A 19153-nucleotide genomic window follows, 5' to 3' on the forward strand; every position below is an offset into this window, starting at 1 on the left:
TGGTGGGCGTATCTGGTACGTATGCATATATATATTAAAAGTTGTATTTAAATTTTAAATCAAATTCCTCCGACAGAAAAGCATTGTCAAACGAGGTGGAAGTCTCTGAGGGACCGCTTCGTCCGGGAGACTGCTGCATTAAAAGGGCGGTCGGGGGCTGCTGCTGAGGAAATGCGAACATGGTCGCACATGGAGGCAATGAGTTTTTTAAAAGATCATGTTGCTCCTCGAAGGTAAGTTTATCAATGAAACATGCAGTGACGGTGTACTCAATTAAAAATAGTTAACTGAAATGATTGTGCCGTTTGCACTGGCAATCTAAAGTGAGTGCATGGTGTTTTTTGTATATAAGTATATAAGTATAAGTTTGTGTATAAGTGTATATATAAGTTCTGTATAAGGTATGAAAGTCTGACTTATGTGGTTTTGATTAAAACATGAACCATATTTTTATAAGGAAATAACCATTTTAACTTGAAAAACATTGCAAATATTAAAAAAAAAAACACCACGCTCTTTTGGTTGCCAGTTTAGTTTTTCGATGACATAAATATATAATATGTATTAATAACATTTTTCTTGTTTACTTGCAGAACGTTTTCGAGCCTGGATTTCTCCCAAACGGATGGGGATACAATTAACAGCAACATACAGGACTCAGAGGTGGAGAATTGCGAAGAAATTAGTTCTCCAAGAGCCTCTATTGACGCTAGCTCCATAAAAAAAAAAAACCGGCCCGAATGGAAGACAAGGCAAATGAGAGATTTGGGTCACTATGTGATGTAGTGAATAAATTCGTAGAAAGGCAATCTGAATCCGAAAGCTTTGATAAAAGCCGCAATTACGAGTTCTATAAGGTTCTGGATAGTTACTTATTAAAGCATTCAGAACAGATACAAGATACATTGAAAATGGAAATATTAAACTACGTATTCAATTACAATTGTGTTTAATTTTTTTTTTGTGAGCCGGTGCTTTAATAAATAGCTTTCTAGAACCTTAGAAAACTGAATTTTTTTAGCTATTATTAAAGCTTTCGGGTTGCAGTTAATTGTTACTATTGTGCTGTTTGCGAATCCGTAATTGATAACTTTCTGAAATTGTTTTTGTACCTTACACTTATTTGCACCTGTGTTCAAAAAAATACTTTGTGAAATTGTTTTTGTACCTGTGTAATCGTAACTTATTTACACCTGTGTTCACAAATATTGGAGTAGAATTCAAAATGAAATTTTGTGCAACCTAAGAATATTTATTTTTAATAATTTTCATTCAAATTCTAGTTTATAGTAGATTCGAAACTTGGATTTAAACGTATTCGGTTATAAATAAAAATATGATTTAAATGAAAATTATTAAAAATAAATATTCTTAGGTTGCATACAATTTCATTTTGAATTCTACTCCAATATTTGTGAACACAGGTGTACAACTTAGTGAAATAGTCTTTTTTAAATAAGGGATTCAATCCTCTTAATTTATGTTTTTAAATAGAGCACTGAATCCTCATAATTTATGTTTTTAAATAGAGCACTGAATCCTCATAATTTATAGTTAGGTGTTTTTTGTTGTGCCTTGTAATTATAAAATAAAAAGTTAATGTTTATACATACACACGTATGTACAATATAATACTAATATTTTATTTAAAATGTATGGTGTTTACAGTGAGTATGATTAATTTAAAAACCAATTTCGGAATTAAAATAGTGGTACATATTAAAAATTTAAAAATTAATGTTTACTACAGCCCGCGACAAAAGATAGCACATCAATATTTTGACCAGTTTTTACTACTTTTCTTTTGTCTTTAACATTCATTTATTTTTTATTAAATTATAGTTCTTTATCCAGCAAAAGCCATATAAATCTAAATTTAAAAATTTGTAAAATTGTATATGTTATAAAACAGCATACTAAAAATGATTAGAAATTCTAATAAATATGATTGAAATTGGTATGAAAAGTTTGTGAAATTTGGATTTTTAGCTAATGAGCTATAATTTTATAGAAAAATAATGAAGAAAGAAAAGATATATAGTCAAAACTGATCAAAATTTTGATGTGCTACCGTTTTGTCGCGGGCTGTATCTTGTTGTATCGTTTTTGTATGTGCTTAAAAAGCAAAACAAAAATGATGTGCTAATCATGGCTATCACAGAATTCATCGTAGTCCGATTTTTCGTGGAATCTACGAAAATGCTATCCTTGAATTCGATTAGCTACGAACGTAGCATATACTTTTAATTCACTCCTTCGTTTTAATTCGGATCCAGTGATCGCATTTTCGTAGATTTCACGAAAAATCAGACTACGATGGATTCTGGGATAGCAACCAATACTAATTAATAAAGAATGAATTTATGAAAAAATAGGTAAAAAAAGTATAGTTTAAGAACAAATTGATGAAAGAGAATATTATTATTTAATTAATAGGGTGCGCGGTTATGTAGTCTTTTAACTGATCCCTCAAATTGAAAGCACTTCTGGCGGCATTGTTCGCCATTAATCGACCAGTTCCTCGAAGGGGCGTTGTAATTTCCTGACGCCATAAACCACCGATAATATTGTCTCCTTGTTATTGGTCGACAAATTCTGGTGGGCAATAAGCGCCATCGTGCATTTTTAAAAAGTTATGTAATAGCACTGTTGCTTTGACAATGCTCTCGGCAATCGTTGGATGCATTTGCAATGGGGACAGAAGAATTCTCCAGCGAGCTGTCATAATTCCAAACGCGTTTTCTATAACGCGCCGAGCTCTTGAAAGACGCTTATTGAAAAGTTCGCGGTCAGGCGACAAACGTATTCCTAAAAAGCGTATATGTATGTTTAGAAAAACGAATAAAATTTCAATAGGTAAAGTATATGCAAACCTGGATATGGTCGCATAATATAGCTTTTTAAGGGAAATGCTGCATCTCCAACAAAAAAATGAGGAAATCTAAGGGTGGAGTGTGGCAGAATATCATCCTCGGGAAGGTCTAATTGGTTGTTGAAAAGTCTTCTCCCAAAGCTCGAATTGCACAATACACCACCATCACTTTGAGAGCCATATGCACCAATATCGATGCAGGTAAACGTGTAATTAGCATCGAAACATGCCAAAAGTACGATGGAGTATGTTCCCTTGTAGTTGTAAAATAAGGATCCCGAGCTAGGAGGGCACTTTAATATTATGTGCTTTCCGTCAATAGCACCTACACAATTGGGAAAGTTCCAAATCGAATTGAAATCGTTTGCAATACGTTTCCATTCATGTCGGTTTGGTATAGACAAGTATATGCCACCCAGTTCATCCCAAAGAACCTCACATGTTTCCAAAACGATTTTATTTGCCGTGGAGCGTCCCATTTTATATGATATGGCGAGCATGTGCTGACTACCTCCATGTGCTAAATAACTATAAATATACCAAGTTCATTTCTATTTTGTCAAAAGATTATAGGTTAATGTCTTTAATTTCCTTACTTCAAAGTTAAAAAGAGTCTTAATGCGGCAGGTATTGATGGCCTATTGGAATGCTTAGTAAGACGCTCTCCTACAAGTCCGAGGAGATGGTCAAACATCGTTCTGCTCATTCTAACCGTTTTTTTGAACTGCTCAGTGTCATTATTATACATTTCTTCAAAACTTGATGCAAATAGTCCATTGATATCCCGACTTAAGTAAAGTGGTCTCACCCAAGACTCCCGGCGGGAATTTATTTTTCGCAAACATTCGCGAGTCTCGTACATCATTAGTGCAATTAAAATGACTTCAACCGCTTCTTTAGACAACATTTTAATTGCGATAGCTTTAAAAAACAAACACACTTTAAATTATATTTTCACTGCAAAATTTTCGCTTTGGTGATGACAATGAAAACAATAGATGTCAAAGCGTTCATTGTAGCAAGCATACTTTTAACGTGCGTTCTGTCAAACCAACGCCAACGCCAAAGCCAACGCGAAAGTTCTATGTGGACCGGCCTTTAGACGTACATACTATGTTAAACTAAGACTTTAATGCAGAAATCATAGGTGTGAAAATTCGTTCCCTTCTATTCCGATGTGCCCAGGTAACCACATAATTATACCTTTCATGAGCATGAAATGGTATTATAACTTTGGTCCGATGTTTGTAAGTACCAGAACAAACAGAGATAGACCCATTAAAATGTATACTTATATGATCAGAACGTCGAGCTGAGTTGATTTATCCATGTCCGTCTGTCCGTCTGTCCGTCTGTCTGTCTGTTTGTATGCAATCTAGTCTCTCAGTTTTCGAGATATCCGGATCAAATTTAGTAGGTGGGTGTATTTTTATAATGTATTAATCATTTGTCGGAACCGGAAGAATCGGACCACTATAACATATAGCTCCCATACAACTGACTGTTCAGATATGAGCTTTTTCGTTATAACTTCTCCACTTATGCAGCTACGAACATGAAATTTTGCAGCACTTGCACCCATTATCAACAGAATGCTTACGGTGGAAATTACAAAGATCGGTTCACTATAACCTATAGCTCCCATACAACTGATTGTTCAGATATAAAATTTTTCGTTATAACTACTCCATTTATATAGCTGGGAACAGGAAATTCCGCACTGTTTTCAATAATTATCAACAGAAAACTTTCAGTGAAAATTAAAAAGATCGGATAACTACAACCTATAGCTCCCATACAACTGATTGTTCAGATATGAGATTTTTCGTTATAATTCATCCATTTATGTAGCTAGGACCATGAAATTTTGCACTGTGGTCACTCATTATCAACAGAAGACTTACAGCGAAAATAACAAAGATCGGGTCACTATAACCTGCAGCCCCCATACAACTGATTGTTCAGATATGAGGTCTTTTATCATAACTCCTCCATTTATGCAGCTAGGAACATGAAATTTCGCACCATTTTCACTCATTATTAACAGAATACTTACAGTGAAAATAACAAGGATCGGATGACTACAACATATATCTTCCATACATCTGATTGTTCAGATATGGGACTTTACTGTAAAACTCTTTTATTTGAACAGCTAAAACCGATAAATTTCGTAAGATATTTTATAAATAATAATACAAAGTCTACTGAGAAAACCGTCAAAAACTATGCTGTACAAGCTTTATCTCCTATAGCACTGATTGTTCAGATACCAGTTTTTGCGATATATTTCCTTTGTGTAGGAAACTAAACCCAATAAATTGTGTTACCGGTTTACATACCGATCACATAGCAGTGAAAATCACTTAGATTGGTGCCATATAAAATATATCTTCCATACCTCTGATTGTTTAGATGCGATTTTTTATATAAGTATGTAACTCCTCTATCGATGTATGCAGATGTATTCAAAATCAGTAATCTGTCAAACTAAAATTTGCAGATGTTCATGAAAGGTATGAAGCCTTCGGCATAGCCGAAGACAGCGCTGCTCTTACTTGTTTTAAATGTGTTTTTGTGTCAAAAGAGTATTTCACGTGATTTCGAAATTATATGAGAATCATTAGCACTGTTAAAAGAGGCTTCGCTGGCTGGTTTACTGTCCGTTCAGATGAGGAAATTTCCTTCGTTTATAGAGGCTGATTCGGCTGTAAATGCCGAGCAGTACGGGGGAAAAGCACTGAAGACAATTGTAACACCCAGCCCTTTTGTTACCACCATATCTGGGGAACCGTCTGTGAAAATAAGCTCCCAGGTAATTTATGAGTATCAAACTGGGCAAATGCCCTTGCGGTAGAGTTTTTACTTTAGTAAGCATCGGATGATGTCGAAATCTTTGATGTAGCTTAATATACGAAATAAAGGTGATTGCTTGCTACATCAGTTTTTTTGTTGAAAGCAGGATTCGACGTGAGAGATAGCTTTTATTGGCGAGGTGGGAAATGCACGGATGCTTTTTCTCCTCTGCTACATAGTAAGGTGTTTCTAGCAATTTAAGATGTTTTTTGCGCAGTGTCCATAAATTACGAGCCCAAAGTCAACTTTTACATAATGACAGTTCTGCTTAAAAGTAGGTTTATTGTAAAAAATCATTCCAAATATTTTCAATGTATCAGTATAGGGCAGGGGTGTTAGACAAGGAGAGGGTTGGATGTATGTATTCATTTGTATTTTCTGCATATGTGAAAAAATTACTTTTTCAGCTTAAATCTGAGCTCCTGAAGATTTGGACCAATTGATTAGATCGTTTAGTATGTTAGAAAAAATAATTTTTACTTGCGTCAAGTCCTTAGTCTTAGAAAAAATTAAAATATCATTAGCGTATTTAGTTTGGCAATAGGAATAATAATAGCAGTTTCCCACTCTTGATGATATAACGCTTGAAATAAAATGTAGTTATGGAGTTTAATGACTCTATGTTTGATGGGATACGGATGATTTTTTAGAACGGGGTACGGGATTTTGTCTGCACCAGGGCTTTTGCCTGTCATCGAAGAGGTGGTTGGTCAAACTCTTAAATAGATATGAGTAAGAGAGAATTGTGGGAATCTTCGGACCAAGTGGAGGCAAATAAACATATACACATCGGTCATTTACTTTAGTAGTGTCATAATCCAAAAAATACAAATTTTGAGTTGAGTATGCAGAAATTATCGCTACGTCTTCTTCTATTTCGTGTAAAAATATCATAGCTGTATCGATTAAGCCCTGTATGCAGCTCTCAAGAAAACGGTCAAGAAAAAATTGCCATTATTTTGCGTGTGTGTCCAAGGAATTTTGACATTTTTTGATACTTCACAGCCTGTTGCCTCACTCTTTCCTCAAGAAATAATGGAACGGGCATATATTTCTGTTGCAAAACTAGGTTGCCTTATGCTCTTTCTTCACAAAAAACTTTAGAAAACCGTAGTAGAAAGCGTAGTAAATTTCTTAAGAACTGCGTACTGCCTTAAGGAAATTTGACTCAAGAAAATTTCTTAGCCATTTCTTGTACGTCATTTTATATGGAGCTTTTGATTTTCTTGAGAGCTGCATACAGGCCTTTACCAGAATCTCACTAGAATAAAATATGTATTCATTTTTAGTATCGGCGTATATGTAAATTCAAAACTTTAAAGCCGTCTTTCTCGAGTTTTGACTTTTTGAGTTATGACATTATTGTAGTAAATGAGCGGACATGTATATACCTGTAAGCTACCGGCCAAACCCGATCTTAGAATAAACTATTTTTGTAACTCTCATCATCAGTCCAACTGAAGCTACGCAGTCCACAAGATTTGGTTTCGGTTGGACATCGCATTAGGTAGAACAAGTTTAGCCTGGGCAAAACTAGTTTGACCTAAGATCGGATTATACCGGAACATATACATACATGCATCGGCACATGTAACTTACCCAGTCTTTATTTGACCTGCCACAAAAAAATGGTAATGAAAACGATTTTCCAGCAAAATTGTGTAGATAGAGGATTTTGCTTTTGTAACAAAATGTTATTGCAGATAGTGGATTTTTCAAAATGAGAATATAATACCATAAAAGCAAAATTTTAAGTTTGGCATTATTGTCATGGCTGAAGGATAAATAAGAGCTCACGTTACCATCAAAAACTCATTTTCATCAAAATTGTAGATAGAGGGTATTGAATATAAGCCCTCGATATGGTTTTAGTTTTGTTTTTTTTTTCAATGCTTATATTTTTAGTTTAATAAAATTTGTATTTCCTTTTGTACTAATTTAGTGTTTTGTTTTTGTGTAAGATTCACGAAAACAATTTTATTTTTATTTTTTGATTTTTTTGTTTTTTTTTTTTTCATTAAAATATATGTGTTCTTTAGAAAAAGTTCTATGTAGAATTGAATATTCCACTATATTTTGTGTAGTATCAGGGAATTTAAATTCCTTCACGGTTCGATTCGACTGTGCCAATAACATATGCTTGAACTTTGTACCGAAATAAAACAACCGACTTTTGAACTTAAATTCCGACGACCTTGTTTATTCGAAAGTATTATTCAAACAGGACTTAAAACTAGACATGCGCTTATATTTATAGAACTTACTTACGAACGTAATAACTTATGGACTAACGGTGCTTAATAACTAAGAGATAAACTATATTATGCTTGAAACACAATACCTGGCGAACGGCAAATTTCGCTCAGCAGAGCGATGCCAACGACCAACTTTCGCCCAGCTAATTCGCTTACTGAAACACAAATAGAGCGGTATCGAGCGGTTTGAATGCTGTCAGCTGATAAGGTGACCATGTTTCAAGAAGGAAGCTTTTACAACGAAGAGGGAAAATACCAGCAAGAAGAAGTTTAAAATATAGAAATAGTCTTTAAATATAACTACTAGTAAACTTACGTTTTACTAGATTAATCTCTGATGGAAAAATATAAGGTGTATTATTTTACTTTTAAACAAAAATTACGATAACTTTTAAAGTATGGTCATCATGGCCTTTTTTTGTCGTTGCCGTTGACCGCGGCGATAGAAATAAATCTATCGTCGCGAACAGTCGTCGAGCAAACTTCGTCGTTTGCTTTGATTGTGCGCGTTCTCATATAAATCAGTGTGTTTTAATTATTTCGGCGAACATTCGCGACGAAAAATTTGCCGTTCGCCGGTGTTGTGCTTCAGCTTTTACTGGTACTTATGTAAATAAATGATGAGTAGAAGGGAAGTAATTAAAAGAGAAGTAGGTAAGAGAGAAGCAGGGGAGTATTAAGATGTAACTCGTGTGCATAGAGAAAACTTATTTCGTTTAAGAATTTAACGAAGAAATGAATGCATGAGAAATTCTCTAGGAATTTCATTTGATATTATACATATAATATACATTATATATATATGATATACATGATATATAATATACAGCTGCGTGCAGTTAATTAGAAACGAGGTTGTGCATAGTAGGTTACGTAAATATTTTTTTATTTCCGAACTAAAACATTTACAAAGTTTATTTTAATAAACACTACGATATTACGCAAAAAAGAAAATAAAACTTACACACTTTTAGGAATAGCATTCCATGACTTCAAGGTCCTTTCATACAGTTCCTCAAAATTTCCGATTTTATGAGCTGCGATTTTCTTTTTTACATGTTGCCATAAATTCTCTATGGGGTTTAAGTCCGGGCTGCATGAACGCCAATCCAATAAGTTTATATAATTTTGAGAGAACTACTGTTTTGTTGCACCAGCCGTATGCTTCGGATCATTATCCTGTTGGAAAATCCATGTCACAGGCAAAATTTCCTCAGCATACGGTAGGAGAACGTTGTTGAAGATGGAAATGTATTGGAATTTGTCCATTATACCATCAATCGGGTGTAAAGGCCCAACGCCGCGCCATGACATACACCCCCAAAATATTTTGCTACCACCACCATGCTTAACAGTAGGGCGGGTGTATCTGGGATAGTAAGCAGAATTTTTTGGGCGACGTACATACGTTTTTCCATCAGATGAGATTCTATTTACTTTAGTTCGAAAACAACACTCCTTTCCATTATTTAACCGTCCAATTGCTGTATTTTATGGCGAACTCCAAGCGTCTTCTCCGATTTCTCTCAGTTATAAGGGGCTTCTTCCGCGAAACTCGGCCAAATAACCCAGCCTCTCTTAATCTTCGTTTTATTGTATCTTTGGAAGGTCTGTTCTCATTTTCACCAAATACGGATGCTCTTATTTCATTTGCTGTTTTTTGCGAAAATTTTTTAGATTCTCTTATTATGAGGCTGTTTCGTGAGCGGTTGTTTTTCTGGATCTACGCTTTCGTGGAACATTTATAAATGTGGAATATCTTTTGAAATGATGCACAGCATTAAAGCCATCTTTTTGGATATGCCTAAACTGTTTGCAATGGAACCATATGATTTTCCATCATTGTGCATGTGTACGATAATTTTTCGGGTATTTTCGTCGCAACTCTTATTCTTTCCCATGTTTTCCTTTTAGAGGATGATAGATGGATGTTAGATAAATAACAAAATATCAAACAATATGGTTTACCGTTTAAAATAGTCAAATAATATAAAATAATATCCGCGTTTCTAATTACGTGCACGAGCTCTCCTGACGCCAACTAAGAAAAAACTAACCAAGTAACGTTGTAATTCAAGCAAACTGCAAAACAATTTCTATGAATCCTCTCGCATGTATTTCAAGTATTTTGACATTTAATAATCAAAGGCTACTAGAAAGTTCGCGGATTTATTCAAATATATGAAGTGCTGATAACCTCGTTTCTAATTAAGTGCACGCAGCTGTATGTAAATGATAGTTGCGATCCCGTACGAGTCCGGACTAGTCAGAAATAGTCAGAATCAGTCAGATTTTACTGGAAATCGATCCCGTACTCGGCTCTCTGACTATTGAGAGGACAAAAAAGAGAGTAAATATGGTTCTCTCTCTGTCAGAAGTTACCAGTTTTAGTCCGAGAATTTTTTGCTGGTAAATTCTGGTAAATGTGTCAAACGATCAGCTGTAGTGTGTTTGGCAACCAAATTGTATACAAAAGAAAAGTGCAGTCTGCTAATTCATGTTGAAAAGTATTTAGTTACTTGTTTAAGTGGATTCTAATGACTTTGAAAGTATTTTTGGTTATTTAAATTTGTGAGCTGAGTGTGTTTACATACAAAATAAGCAAATATTTACAACCAAAATTTGGAGGTTATGCTGAAGTTGACAGAAAATACCATTTTTTACTAGAAAGCGATCCCGTACTTTTCAATATTACTCTCTCGCTCTGAGCAAATTTTTATTTTTTGACAGTTTTACTAGTCCGAGTCCGAGGAATACGGGATTGCACCTGATAATATACATATACATACATTCATTATGTAAATAAAGACGCCTAAACGTATACCACAAATCTGTTTCTTTTCGTGTTGTATCTTTCAAGCATTTGTGCAAAGAAGTAATGTCGCAAAACTCATAAACTTCAATGGACAATATCTCAGGTTTAAAACAAGATTTCTCGTTGAGTTAAACAGCATTATCAAGCGGAAATATCTTGCTTTCAAATGGTTTATTAAATTTTCTAAAAAAACGAACTATTCGTGATGAAAATACATGACGAATATAGCTAAAAGTCGGGGTTTTCGCATGTTTAGGCTCAAATATCTCGAAAACCTGAGGCAATCGAGCAAAAGTGGTTCTGGATTCAGATTCAGCGCAACAAACGCCTTTAGAAAAGTATAATCTAGTCCCAGGGTCTGAACTTTTTTTAAATTGTGTAGGCCTGTGTTATCATAGTTCAGTGTATGTATAACTTGTTATATTACACCGTAAATGATAATTAACTGTTAAATACTGAAAACGCTAGTAACTTTACGTAAACTGCAGCTCCGGTCCATATCGTCATCCGAGTGGTGAACTTGTATTTTTCTTAGAAATGCAAGAGCACGTGAATTTGTAAACAAACTTTTCTTATAATTTTAATAGATAATTGCTATTTATTTTCTAATATTCAGATATCCAGCTTGTAGCCAGAGGCAGTGGCATGTGAGGCTCACTAAAATCTACTCATCATGTTGGAGCTGCTGGCTGAACGTATGACCGCCATAACCAACGGAGTCTACAAGCAAATGCATGTCCTGAATTTATACAGCAGCTATTCATAGCAATTACTATTGCATATGTGTATGATTCATATTTGTGACATTCTATACTTTGATGTTAATTTTTTTTGTGGAGCTCCCGGTAATGGTCACTTAAACTTGTACTTAATGAATTGTCTGCGCGGATGCGCTGGCAGGCATTGGGGTCTGTATAACTATACAAACATTTTTTTTTTTTGGAATAAAGACTTATGGCCTTATTATTTATTCGGAAATTTAGAATTTTGCTTGATAAATTCACACAATAACACAAAATTCACGTTTTTCATAAAAATATAATCTTACAATGAACATTTTTTTCTTAATTTTAAACTTATTTTTAAGAAGACTCCATTCAGTGCTATAATTACGATTTGAGTTTTCCAGTTTATAAGACACAAGCTTTAATTATTTGCATACTTAACTATTGATATTTCTTCATGAAGCATGAATATAAGCATAATTATTTTGTTCATAAATGACATATAATTATGTTTATTTTATCCTCGAAAAGAAATTTTTCTAATCATGAGGCGAAATTCCCCACAGTAAGTGTTGCCGTGTGCGTAAAACGAAAACGCTGCACACAACCCAAAAGTACTCCTCGGGGACCAATTGGTGCAAAACTGGGAAAAGGTTCATTGCTGTATATATTGTGGTCGAACGTTTCATCGTGGAGGCTGAATTTTCCGAGTGTGGTTCCAAAAATTCCTTCCTTGCCCACCCTGACATTGAAGTCGCTAAGCACGATTTTGATATTGGCGGGCGCAGCGCTCGTACGTGCGCTCATAGAAGAGATCCTTGGATACTTCATCCTTCTCTTCTGTCGGGGCATGAGCGCAGACGAGCGAGATGTTGAAGAATCTCGCTTTGATGCGGATTATGGCTAGACGCTCGTCCACCGGGGTGAACGCTAGTACTCGGCGACGGAGCCTCTCTCATCCAACGAATCCAACACCGAATTTGCGCTCCTTTACGTTGCCGGTGTAGTAGATGTCGCAAGGCTTCACGCTTACCTTGCCTTGCCCCGTCCATCGCATTTCTTGGATGACAGTGATGTCAGCCTCTAGTCTCATCCGAGGCTTTTCGTTCCTTTTTATTGGGCGGGGTGTTAACGTGGTAGAACCCGAACCCAGCACACGCGAAGTTTTGCGCGTTCTCCGTTTAGCTCGCTTCTAAACGGATGTTTGGTCGCTGCCCAGAGGATACGTGGATATAAATATTCGGACGTTTTGAGTTGCGATTTGAACCGTACGCACAAGAATTACTTCTGGCCACTCCGAGGTGAATGACAGTAAAAAGTTTTTCCCACTTACGTGGACTTCTGCATACGGAACCATCCTCCCACAAACACATTTTCACTTGCACTAAAAAATTGTATGTTATCAGAATTTTTTAAAAAGCCGCAGATCTCTCACCATAACATTTCTCTGTCTTCTCAGGCCCTTTTTGGCGAAAAACTTTTACGATCTAAATTTTTTTTCATGAAAGCGTGATTTTTAACACTATACATTATATACACTGCCGGAACAAAGTATTGGCACAGCAAATTTTTCACAATATATGCAACAGTTTTTATTCTAATATTTTTCCGCCAATTTTGTATAAAAATATGGTTCATCAACAAAAAAAAAACATAAAAATATAATTCTTAAACTTTGTGCAAAATTCGCGAAAATTCAGCAAATTTTTGATCAACTCAATTTCAACTTTTTAATCCGATTTTTTAGAATTTTTTTGAGTATGCAGTTTTGCAGCCCATAAAATTCTAGTAAAAAAATGCAAGTTCGGAGTTGGTCAAAAATCGCGTTGATTTTTGAGATTTTTTTTTTGTTGAAGGGGTTTTGCATTTTTTCCATATAAAGTATTTTGGAAAAAAAATTTTAAATGATTAAAAAGTTGAAAATTTTCATGAAAACTTGCTGAATTTTCGCGAATTTCCCACAATGTTTAGGAATTATGTATTTATAATTTTTGTTGTAGAATGAAGCATATTTTATACGAAATTATCTGTAAAATATTAGAATGAAAATTGTTGCATATATTGTGGAAAATTTGTTGTGCCAATACTTTGTTCCGGCAGTGTAACTCATCAAACTTTTGAATTTGCTTGGGAAGTGGGCTGATTTCCTTTGCATGTATGCAGCGTGAGCAGTCTAATGTATTCACATTAGGGTAGTCCTTAAAAAATCAAATTAGCAATGTTTTCCAGTCTCGCCCCTTCAATCGGTAACACCACGGGCACAAATACCACATATAAACTTTGGTTCTGATTGGAGACGGTTAAGGCGTGACGCACAGGGGGCAAAGTGCAGATACCTCTATACAGACTAAAAAAAATTAATTTTTTTTCGTCTAATACCGAAAATCGATACTACCTACCATAGTCGAAGATATCACATATAAATTTAGGTCCCGATTGGAGTCGGTTAAGACAAAGGGGTCAAAGGCCATTTACCTCTATGGGCCCAAAAAATTAAAAGTATTTTTTTTTTTTCATTTAATACCCAACACCGATACTATCAAAGTCGAGAATATCTCCCGATTGGAGTCGACTAAGACGTCTTCATAGGGTAATCTGAAATTTTACCCCTATGCGACACGCCTTAACCTACTTCAATGGGGACCAAAATTTTGGTGTGATATCTTCGACTATAGTCGCATCGACGTAGGGGTAGACGTTTAGGAAATCTGATGTAAAAATGTGCTTCCTTCATTTAAGGATGACCCTAATGTACATACATATGCATTTACCCATTTCCAGTTTATGTTTACTTGCTGCCTTTTTTTGGGTTAAAATAAATAGATAACGGTTTATAAATAAAACACACAAACTGGCAATTGGCTTATCTCGCTTATGCAAATAAATGATCTTACCTACTGCAATCACTCTGAAAGCACTCAAACTGCAAATAATGGCTCCTACTATATTTCTTAAGGTACGCATGTTCATAAGTTTTAAAATTAAACTTTTTTTTTAAATATTTTCTAATTAAGGAATTATTTAAGGCTTTGATTTCAAAACACTACGCAGTGAAGTCACGTATAAATCAAAACTGTGGGAAATCGCTTTAAACACATTGGATTTAAAGCAAATTTAAAGCTGTCATCTGAGCTAGAGAGATTCGTTAACGAGCGACCGAGAGTAAAACACGAATTTCTTTGCCATCATTAGCTTTGTTCCACACGCTTTCCGGGCTGTTACGGTAATTAGAGCGTAAAAAAAAGTTACTCTCTCACACGCTTTCCGGGCGTAAAAAAAGTTACTCTCTCACAAGTGTCAAAGCTCAGTTAGTCTAGACTTAACTTAATTTAACTTACCGTAAGAAATTGTCAATGATTACTCAACACGTCAACTTAAGCCAAAAGCGAAAATATTTTGTTTTTGTATTTTCTTTTTCAGCTTTTTAACAGTACGCCGCCTAAAATGCTACATCAAAAAAAATCGTGCAAAAAAAAAATGTTTGCGTTTATTTATTTTTAAAAAATACAAAAACTAGAGTCTGGCAAGCCTGATTCTCTCACCGCTCTCAATTTCGGAAAGGCCGTAACTTAAGAACCTAAAATCTACAAGTTCTTAAGTTTCTTACGGTAAGTTCTAACTAACCGCCAACATGGTTTCTCATATAACAGGTTGGCCAAAATATTAAGTTAAGTTAAGTTACCGAAGTTAAGTGCAAACTAACTGAGCTTTCAGAAATGTATCAACACGTGCCAAAACTGTGTGAGGAAGGCAAAAACTACATTTCGTGCCCGGAATCAACAAATCAGCTCTAAATAACGATTTTATGTGTATTAATCTTATATGGCTAATAAAATGAGCAAATAACTACATTTTCAGAAAATTCTGTGTTATTTTCCATTTTTGTGTTTCGGGCACGAAGAAGAAGACATTTTATAGCGTGAGGAACGCTTTCTGGGCTGTTTTGGGCACCCGCGGAATCCCGCGGCCTCGTGTGGAACAAACCTATTACACAGTGCTACAAAAAAGCACAAAGCAGAAATACATGGGAAGTTATGTACATTTTCTGGTAGGTCTTTTTGAGTAAAACCAGAATCGAAATACATATGAAACTTGCCAAACACCCCCAAAATCTTGATACTTGATACGTACTTTTGCGCACATATAAACCTGTAACTTGTTGATTATGAACCGAGTTTAAAGATAATAAAGAAGCCTTAAGAGATCTGTCTGTATTTACCCAGCAAACACATTTTTTTTAACTTTTTTTGCTTTATTAAAATTAGGTGAGGTTTTTACGCAGTATTTTATTAGAAAACCATACCAGTCCTAAATTTATTGTAAAACTAAATTTAAAAAACTGGTGTTTATTTTCAAAAATCAGATGAAAGTTTACCGAGTTATAAAACTTTTTATGAAAACAAAATTTTTTCAAAAATATTATTTTTGACTATACTACTCACAAATGCTTTCTTGACCGTTTTTTCTTAATTCAGTATCATCAGTTTCTCGCTGTAGTGACCAGCAATATACTGAAATCATTTTTATTTTATTTTTTCTCCGAAAGGTTTTTTAATTGTACATAGTTATTTCTTAGAGAAAGTGTTCGCCTTGTTTTTTGAGTTGAAGACTGCGTAAAAACTAATAAAATTAAGTGCTGTGGTTAAATTGCGACAGCCGTCAAGATGCAAGATGCGTAGATGGAAGTGTAGCGCTTCGACGAATCGCTGCGTTTTGTGTATATAGGGTGCGGCAAAGCCGTTCCTGAAATGTTTCTTTTTTGTTATATTGACAGAATTTCATCAAAATGATTTCGCTTTTGCTCCAAGCAGCCCCCTTTAGCAAGTTAGCTAATCAATCCCGCTGAGATGCTGCCGCAGTTTGCAGCAGCAGCCTTAATTGCAAAGCGATGGAGTGCACTAAAACGTTTGCTGCAGCAGCCTCAATTGCAAAGTAATGGAGTGCACTAAAACGTTCACTATTCGCTAATAGATTAGGTGAAAAATGCAATATTTTCGCATTTAGCAAAATTAAAAACGTTTTTTGCTGTAAAGTGAACTGTTTTGGCTGTTTCAACTCGTCCTTCTTTTCGCTCCATTCTTTGTTTACTTGTGGTACACAAATGTCAACGGCCAGGACGGCGCAATCTTGTATTCTATCATTCTTGCAAATGGTGCGATGGTAAGAGGAGTGTTCGCTATGCAAAAAATTTGTACAAGTTGGTACCAATTGTTACCAAATCGTGTTCGTTTAGCCAAAAACCCAGTAAAACTTGCAAGGAGAGAGCACAATTTTGACATTTCATTTGGAGGGGAAGTTGCAAATTCGTGCTGGGAAAATTTTTGCCAGTAAGAATTTGCAAGCAGGATTGTGGCACACGGTTGCATTTTTGTCAGCATTAATTTGAATCAACGAGTTCGTTAAATTTAAAAATTAACAATCTTGTTGCGATTTACCTATGAAAGAAGTATGTAAATATTCATTTATTCAATTCATTTAATTAATTCCAAACATTTGAAAGGTACTCGGCTGAAAAAGCTGTATTCGTAATCGGAACGCACTCGACACCACTGTCGATATAAGAAATCCGACAGTAACTTCCACAATGAAATTGAAGCGTATGTTGAAGAAAGTCAGAATAAGAAGAAATATACGTATAGGTCCTGTTTTGGTTTCCACCTGAAATCAGTGTTGCCAGAATGTTTTTGTACCCCATCCCCATGTCGTGCCGCAGTTATCCCCAAAAAATGTGCATTTTTCTTTTAAATCCCCATTTAAATCCCCTTTAGTAAGAAATAAAAAAAGCATGTATTCACATTTGTGTTAGTTCATTTTAATCCAGTTTTCATTTTAATACAGTTTTTATTTTAACACAGTTTTCATTTTATTACAGTTTTGAATACTTTTCTCTACACATTTTCACAAATTTAAATATTTATATGTACATACGTACATACGTACATATGTACATATGTACATTTATGCATGAGGTCATTTGGTTATACGTACAACTATGGTCAGAGATTTAGCACCAAAATTCAAAGTTATATGTTTTTACAACATATGTTTATTTATTTATTTTTACTAATTTTTTAAAATATAATTCAATCTACAACAGAAACAGCATAAATAAAAGTTTAAAATCAGAAAGTAATCAAACTTTTTTAGTGTAGTAAAGTACAGGTCTCAAATAGCTAAAGAATACCATTTATTTTTTAGAAAATTGTTTGTTCAGTGAAAGCCAATCAAATCAGACATCTGCGCCGAATAATGCTTTGACGGCTTTAGGAAAACCTTACAAACATATCGCGCAAAAAGCATGTACTAATAAAATCTTTATGCGAGAAATTTTTATGGGCAGCCAGAAAAATATATGTTTTAATGTCAATATCAAAGTTTTAAACCAAACAAAAATCCCCATAAAATCCCCACATCCCCAAACGAAAAAATCTATCCCCAAATGGTTTCATAAATCCCAAAAATGGGGCAAAATCTCCACATCTGGCAACTCTGCCTGAAATAATTAAAAAAATTGATTATGCTCCAAATGCAACCGTGGACGCCAGCTGGCAGTGAAGCTTGCTAATGTTTGCTAATTCCTGTTCGCGCAAAACTTAGTAAGTTTCTCTCTTTAGGAGAGTAAGGTACCTTGTTCTCTGAATTTTGTTACTGGCTAATTCTTACTGGCAGTTGCATAGCGAACACTCCTAAGTACATATATCCAACAGCTGTTTTTTCCAATGTGGAACGTGTACACCTGTGAATGTTTAAAACAATACTCAGACTCCACTCCGTTGTGAAATGGGTTACGTACGCGTTGAAAAAAGTATTTAGATTTACTCCTCTAGTCCGTTTTTTTTTGCATATACTCCAGAAAGAAAATTTTAATTTGAGACAAAAAGCTAAGTTCGGATGAGGAGAATCGTAATGAAGTTATTCAATATAACGTGAAATTAACATGTTTAACTATTCTAACTTCATACACAAACTAAAACAAAATTTCCATGAGCTGTTTTCGGTTTAAGTAAAAAATTGTTACTAGATCCTCTTGTGAAATACTCCAATTTTGTGTTAGTATGAATGCGTAAAAAAAAAATGAAAATCTACTGCTATGAACTTTGTTTTTACTCCGATTGTTAGAGTGATTTCTTCTGAAAACTTTCAGGAGTCCGAACCCTGGTATGCATACATGACAATGAAGAAAATTCATTAACTCTATTGGAAGGGTCATTCATATCCACATTTCCTTTCCTTGACTCATTGATGTACATATACTGACGAAGATTATTACGCAAGCAGAACGGGTAATTTGTGAAAGAAAGCAAATATTACTAGTAATTAACAATTACTTTTATTTTTCAGAGTAAAAGGACAAACGGGTTTACTTGCCCGGTGACTAGCATTTACAGTGCAAACGAGACCCAAAGGGAATACCCAAAACCAAACACCAGTAGCCAAAGCACATGTGTCGAGGTCAGCTTATATATCCATACATATGTACCTTTGGGCGAGGGTTCTGGGTACTGGCCTTAACCTATGTTAAGAATTGTAATGAGATTTCAGACTCTACGTTTTCAGTTCAGCGTTTTATTTAACAATATGACTTATTTTTAATATTTTTTATTGAGCTTTGTACCACGATTGTTTATTA

General features: G+C 34.8%; 2 protein-coding genes and 1 long non-coding RNA gene across 4 annotated transcripts in view; 1 reads left to right on the plus strand and 2 right to left on the minus strand.

Moving 5' to 3' along the window:
- Nucleotides 1-14950, minus strand: part of LOC118735133 (serine protease 7-like) — a 117095-nt gene extending 102145 nt beyond the window's left edge. Inside the window, exon 1 of one of the 2 annotated variants that reach the window (XM_036464757.1) lies at nucleotides 14418-14944. In XM_036464757.1, coding sequence (XP_036320650.1) covers nucleotides 14418-14493 — 76 coding nt within the window. In that variant the 5' untranslated portion in view covers nucleotides 14494-14944. Of the gene's footprint in view, nucleotides 1-14417 lie in introns of both variants that reach the window. The other variant, XM_036464756.1, reaches the window with a different exon arrangement.
- On the minus strand, nucleotides 1800-10267 carry LOC118735132 (protein ALP1-like). The gene is made up of 4 exons (XM_036464755.1): nucleotides 8070-10267; nucleotides 3469-3793; nucleotides 2874-3400; nucleotides 1800-2808 (listed from the first exon to the last, which is right to left on the minus strand). Exons 1-4 carry the CDS (start codon nucleotides 8197-8199, stop codon nucleotides 2579-2581), a joined length of 1212 nt encoding a protein of 403 aa, XP_036320648.1. The 5' UTR covers nucleotides 8200-10267; the 3' UTR covers nucleotides 1800-2578.
- Nucleotides 14667-15374, plus strand: LOC118735136. Its single transcript, XR_004992517.1, has 2 exons — nucleotides 14667-14746; nucleotides 14944-15374. It is a non-coding gene; the product is annotated as an uncharacterized LOC118735136 (long non-coding RNA).
- Nucleotides 15375-19153: the final 3779 nt, after the last annotated feature.

Source organism: Rhagoletis pomonella, unplaced genomic scaffold (assembly GCF_013731165.1).
Source record: "Rhagoletis pomonella isolate Grant_MI unplaced genomic scaffold, Rhpom_1.0 Rhpom_scaffold_00003, whole genome shotgun sequence".
Lineage (NCBI taxonomy): Eukaryota > Metazoa > Arthropoda > Insecta > Diptera > Tephritidae > Rhagoletis > Rhagoletis pomonella.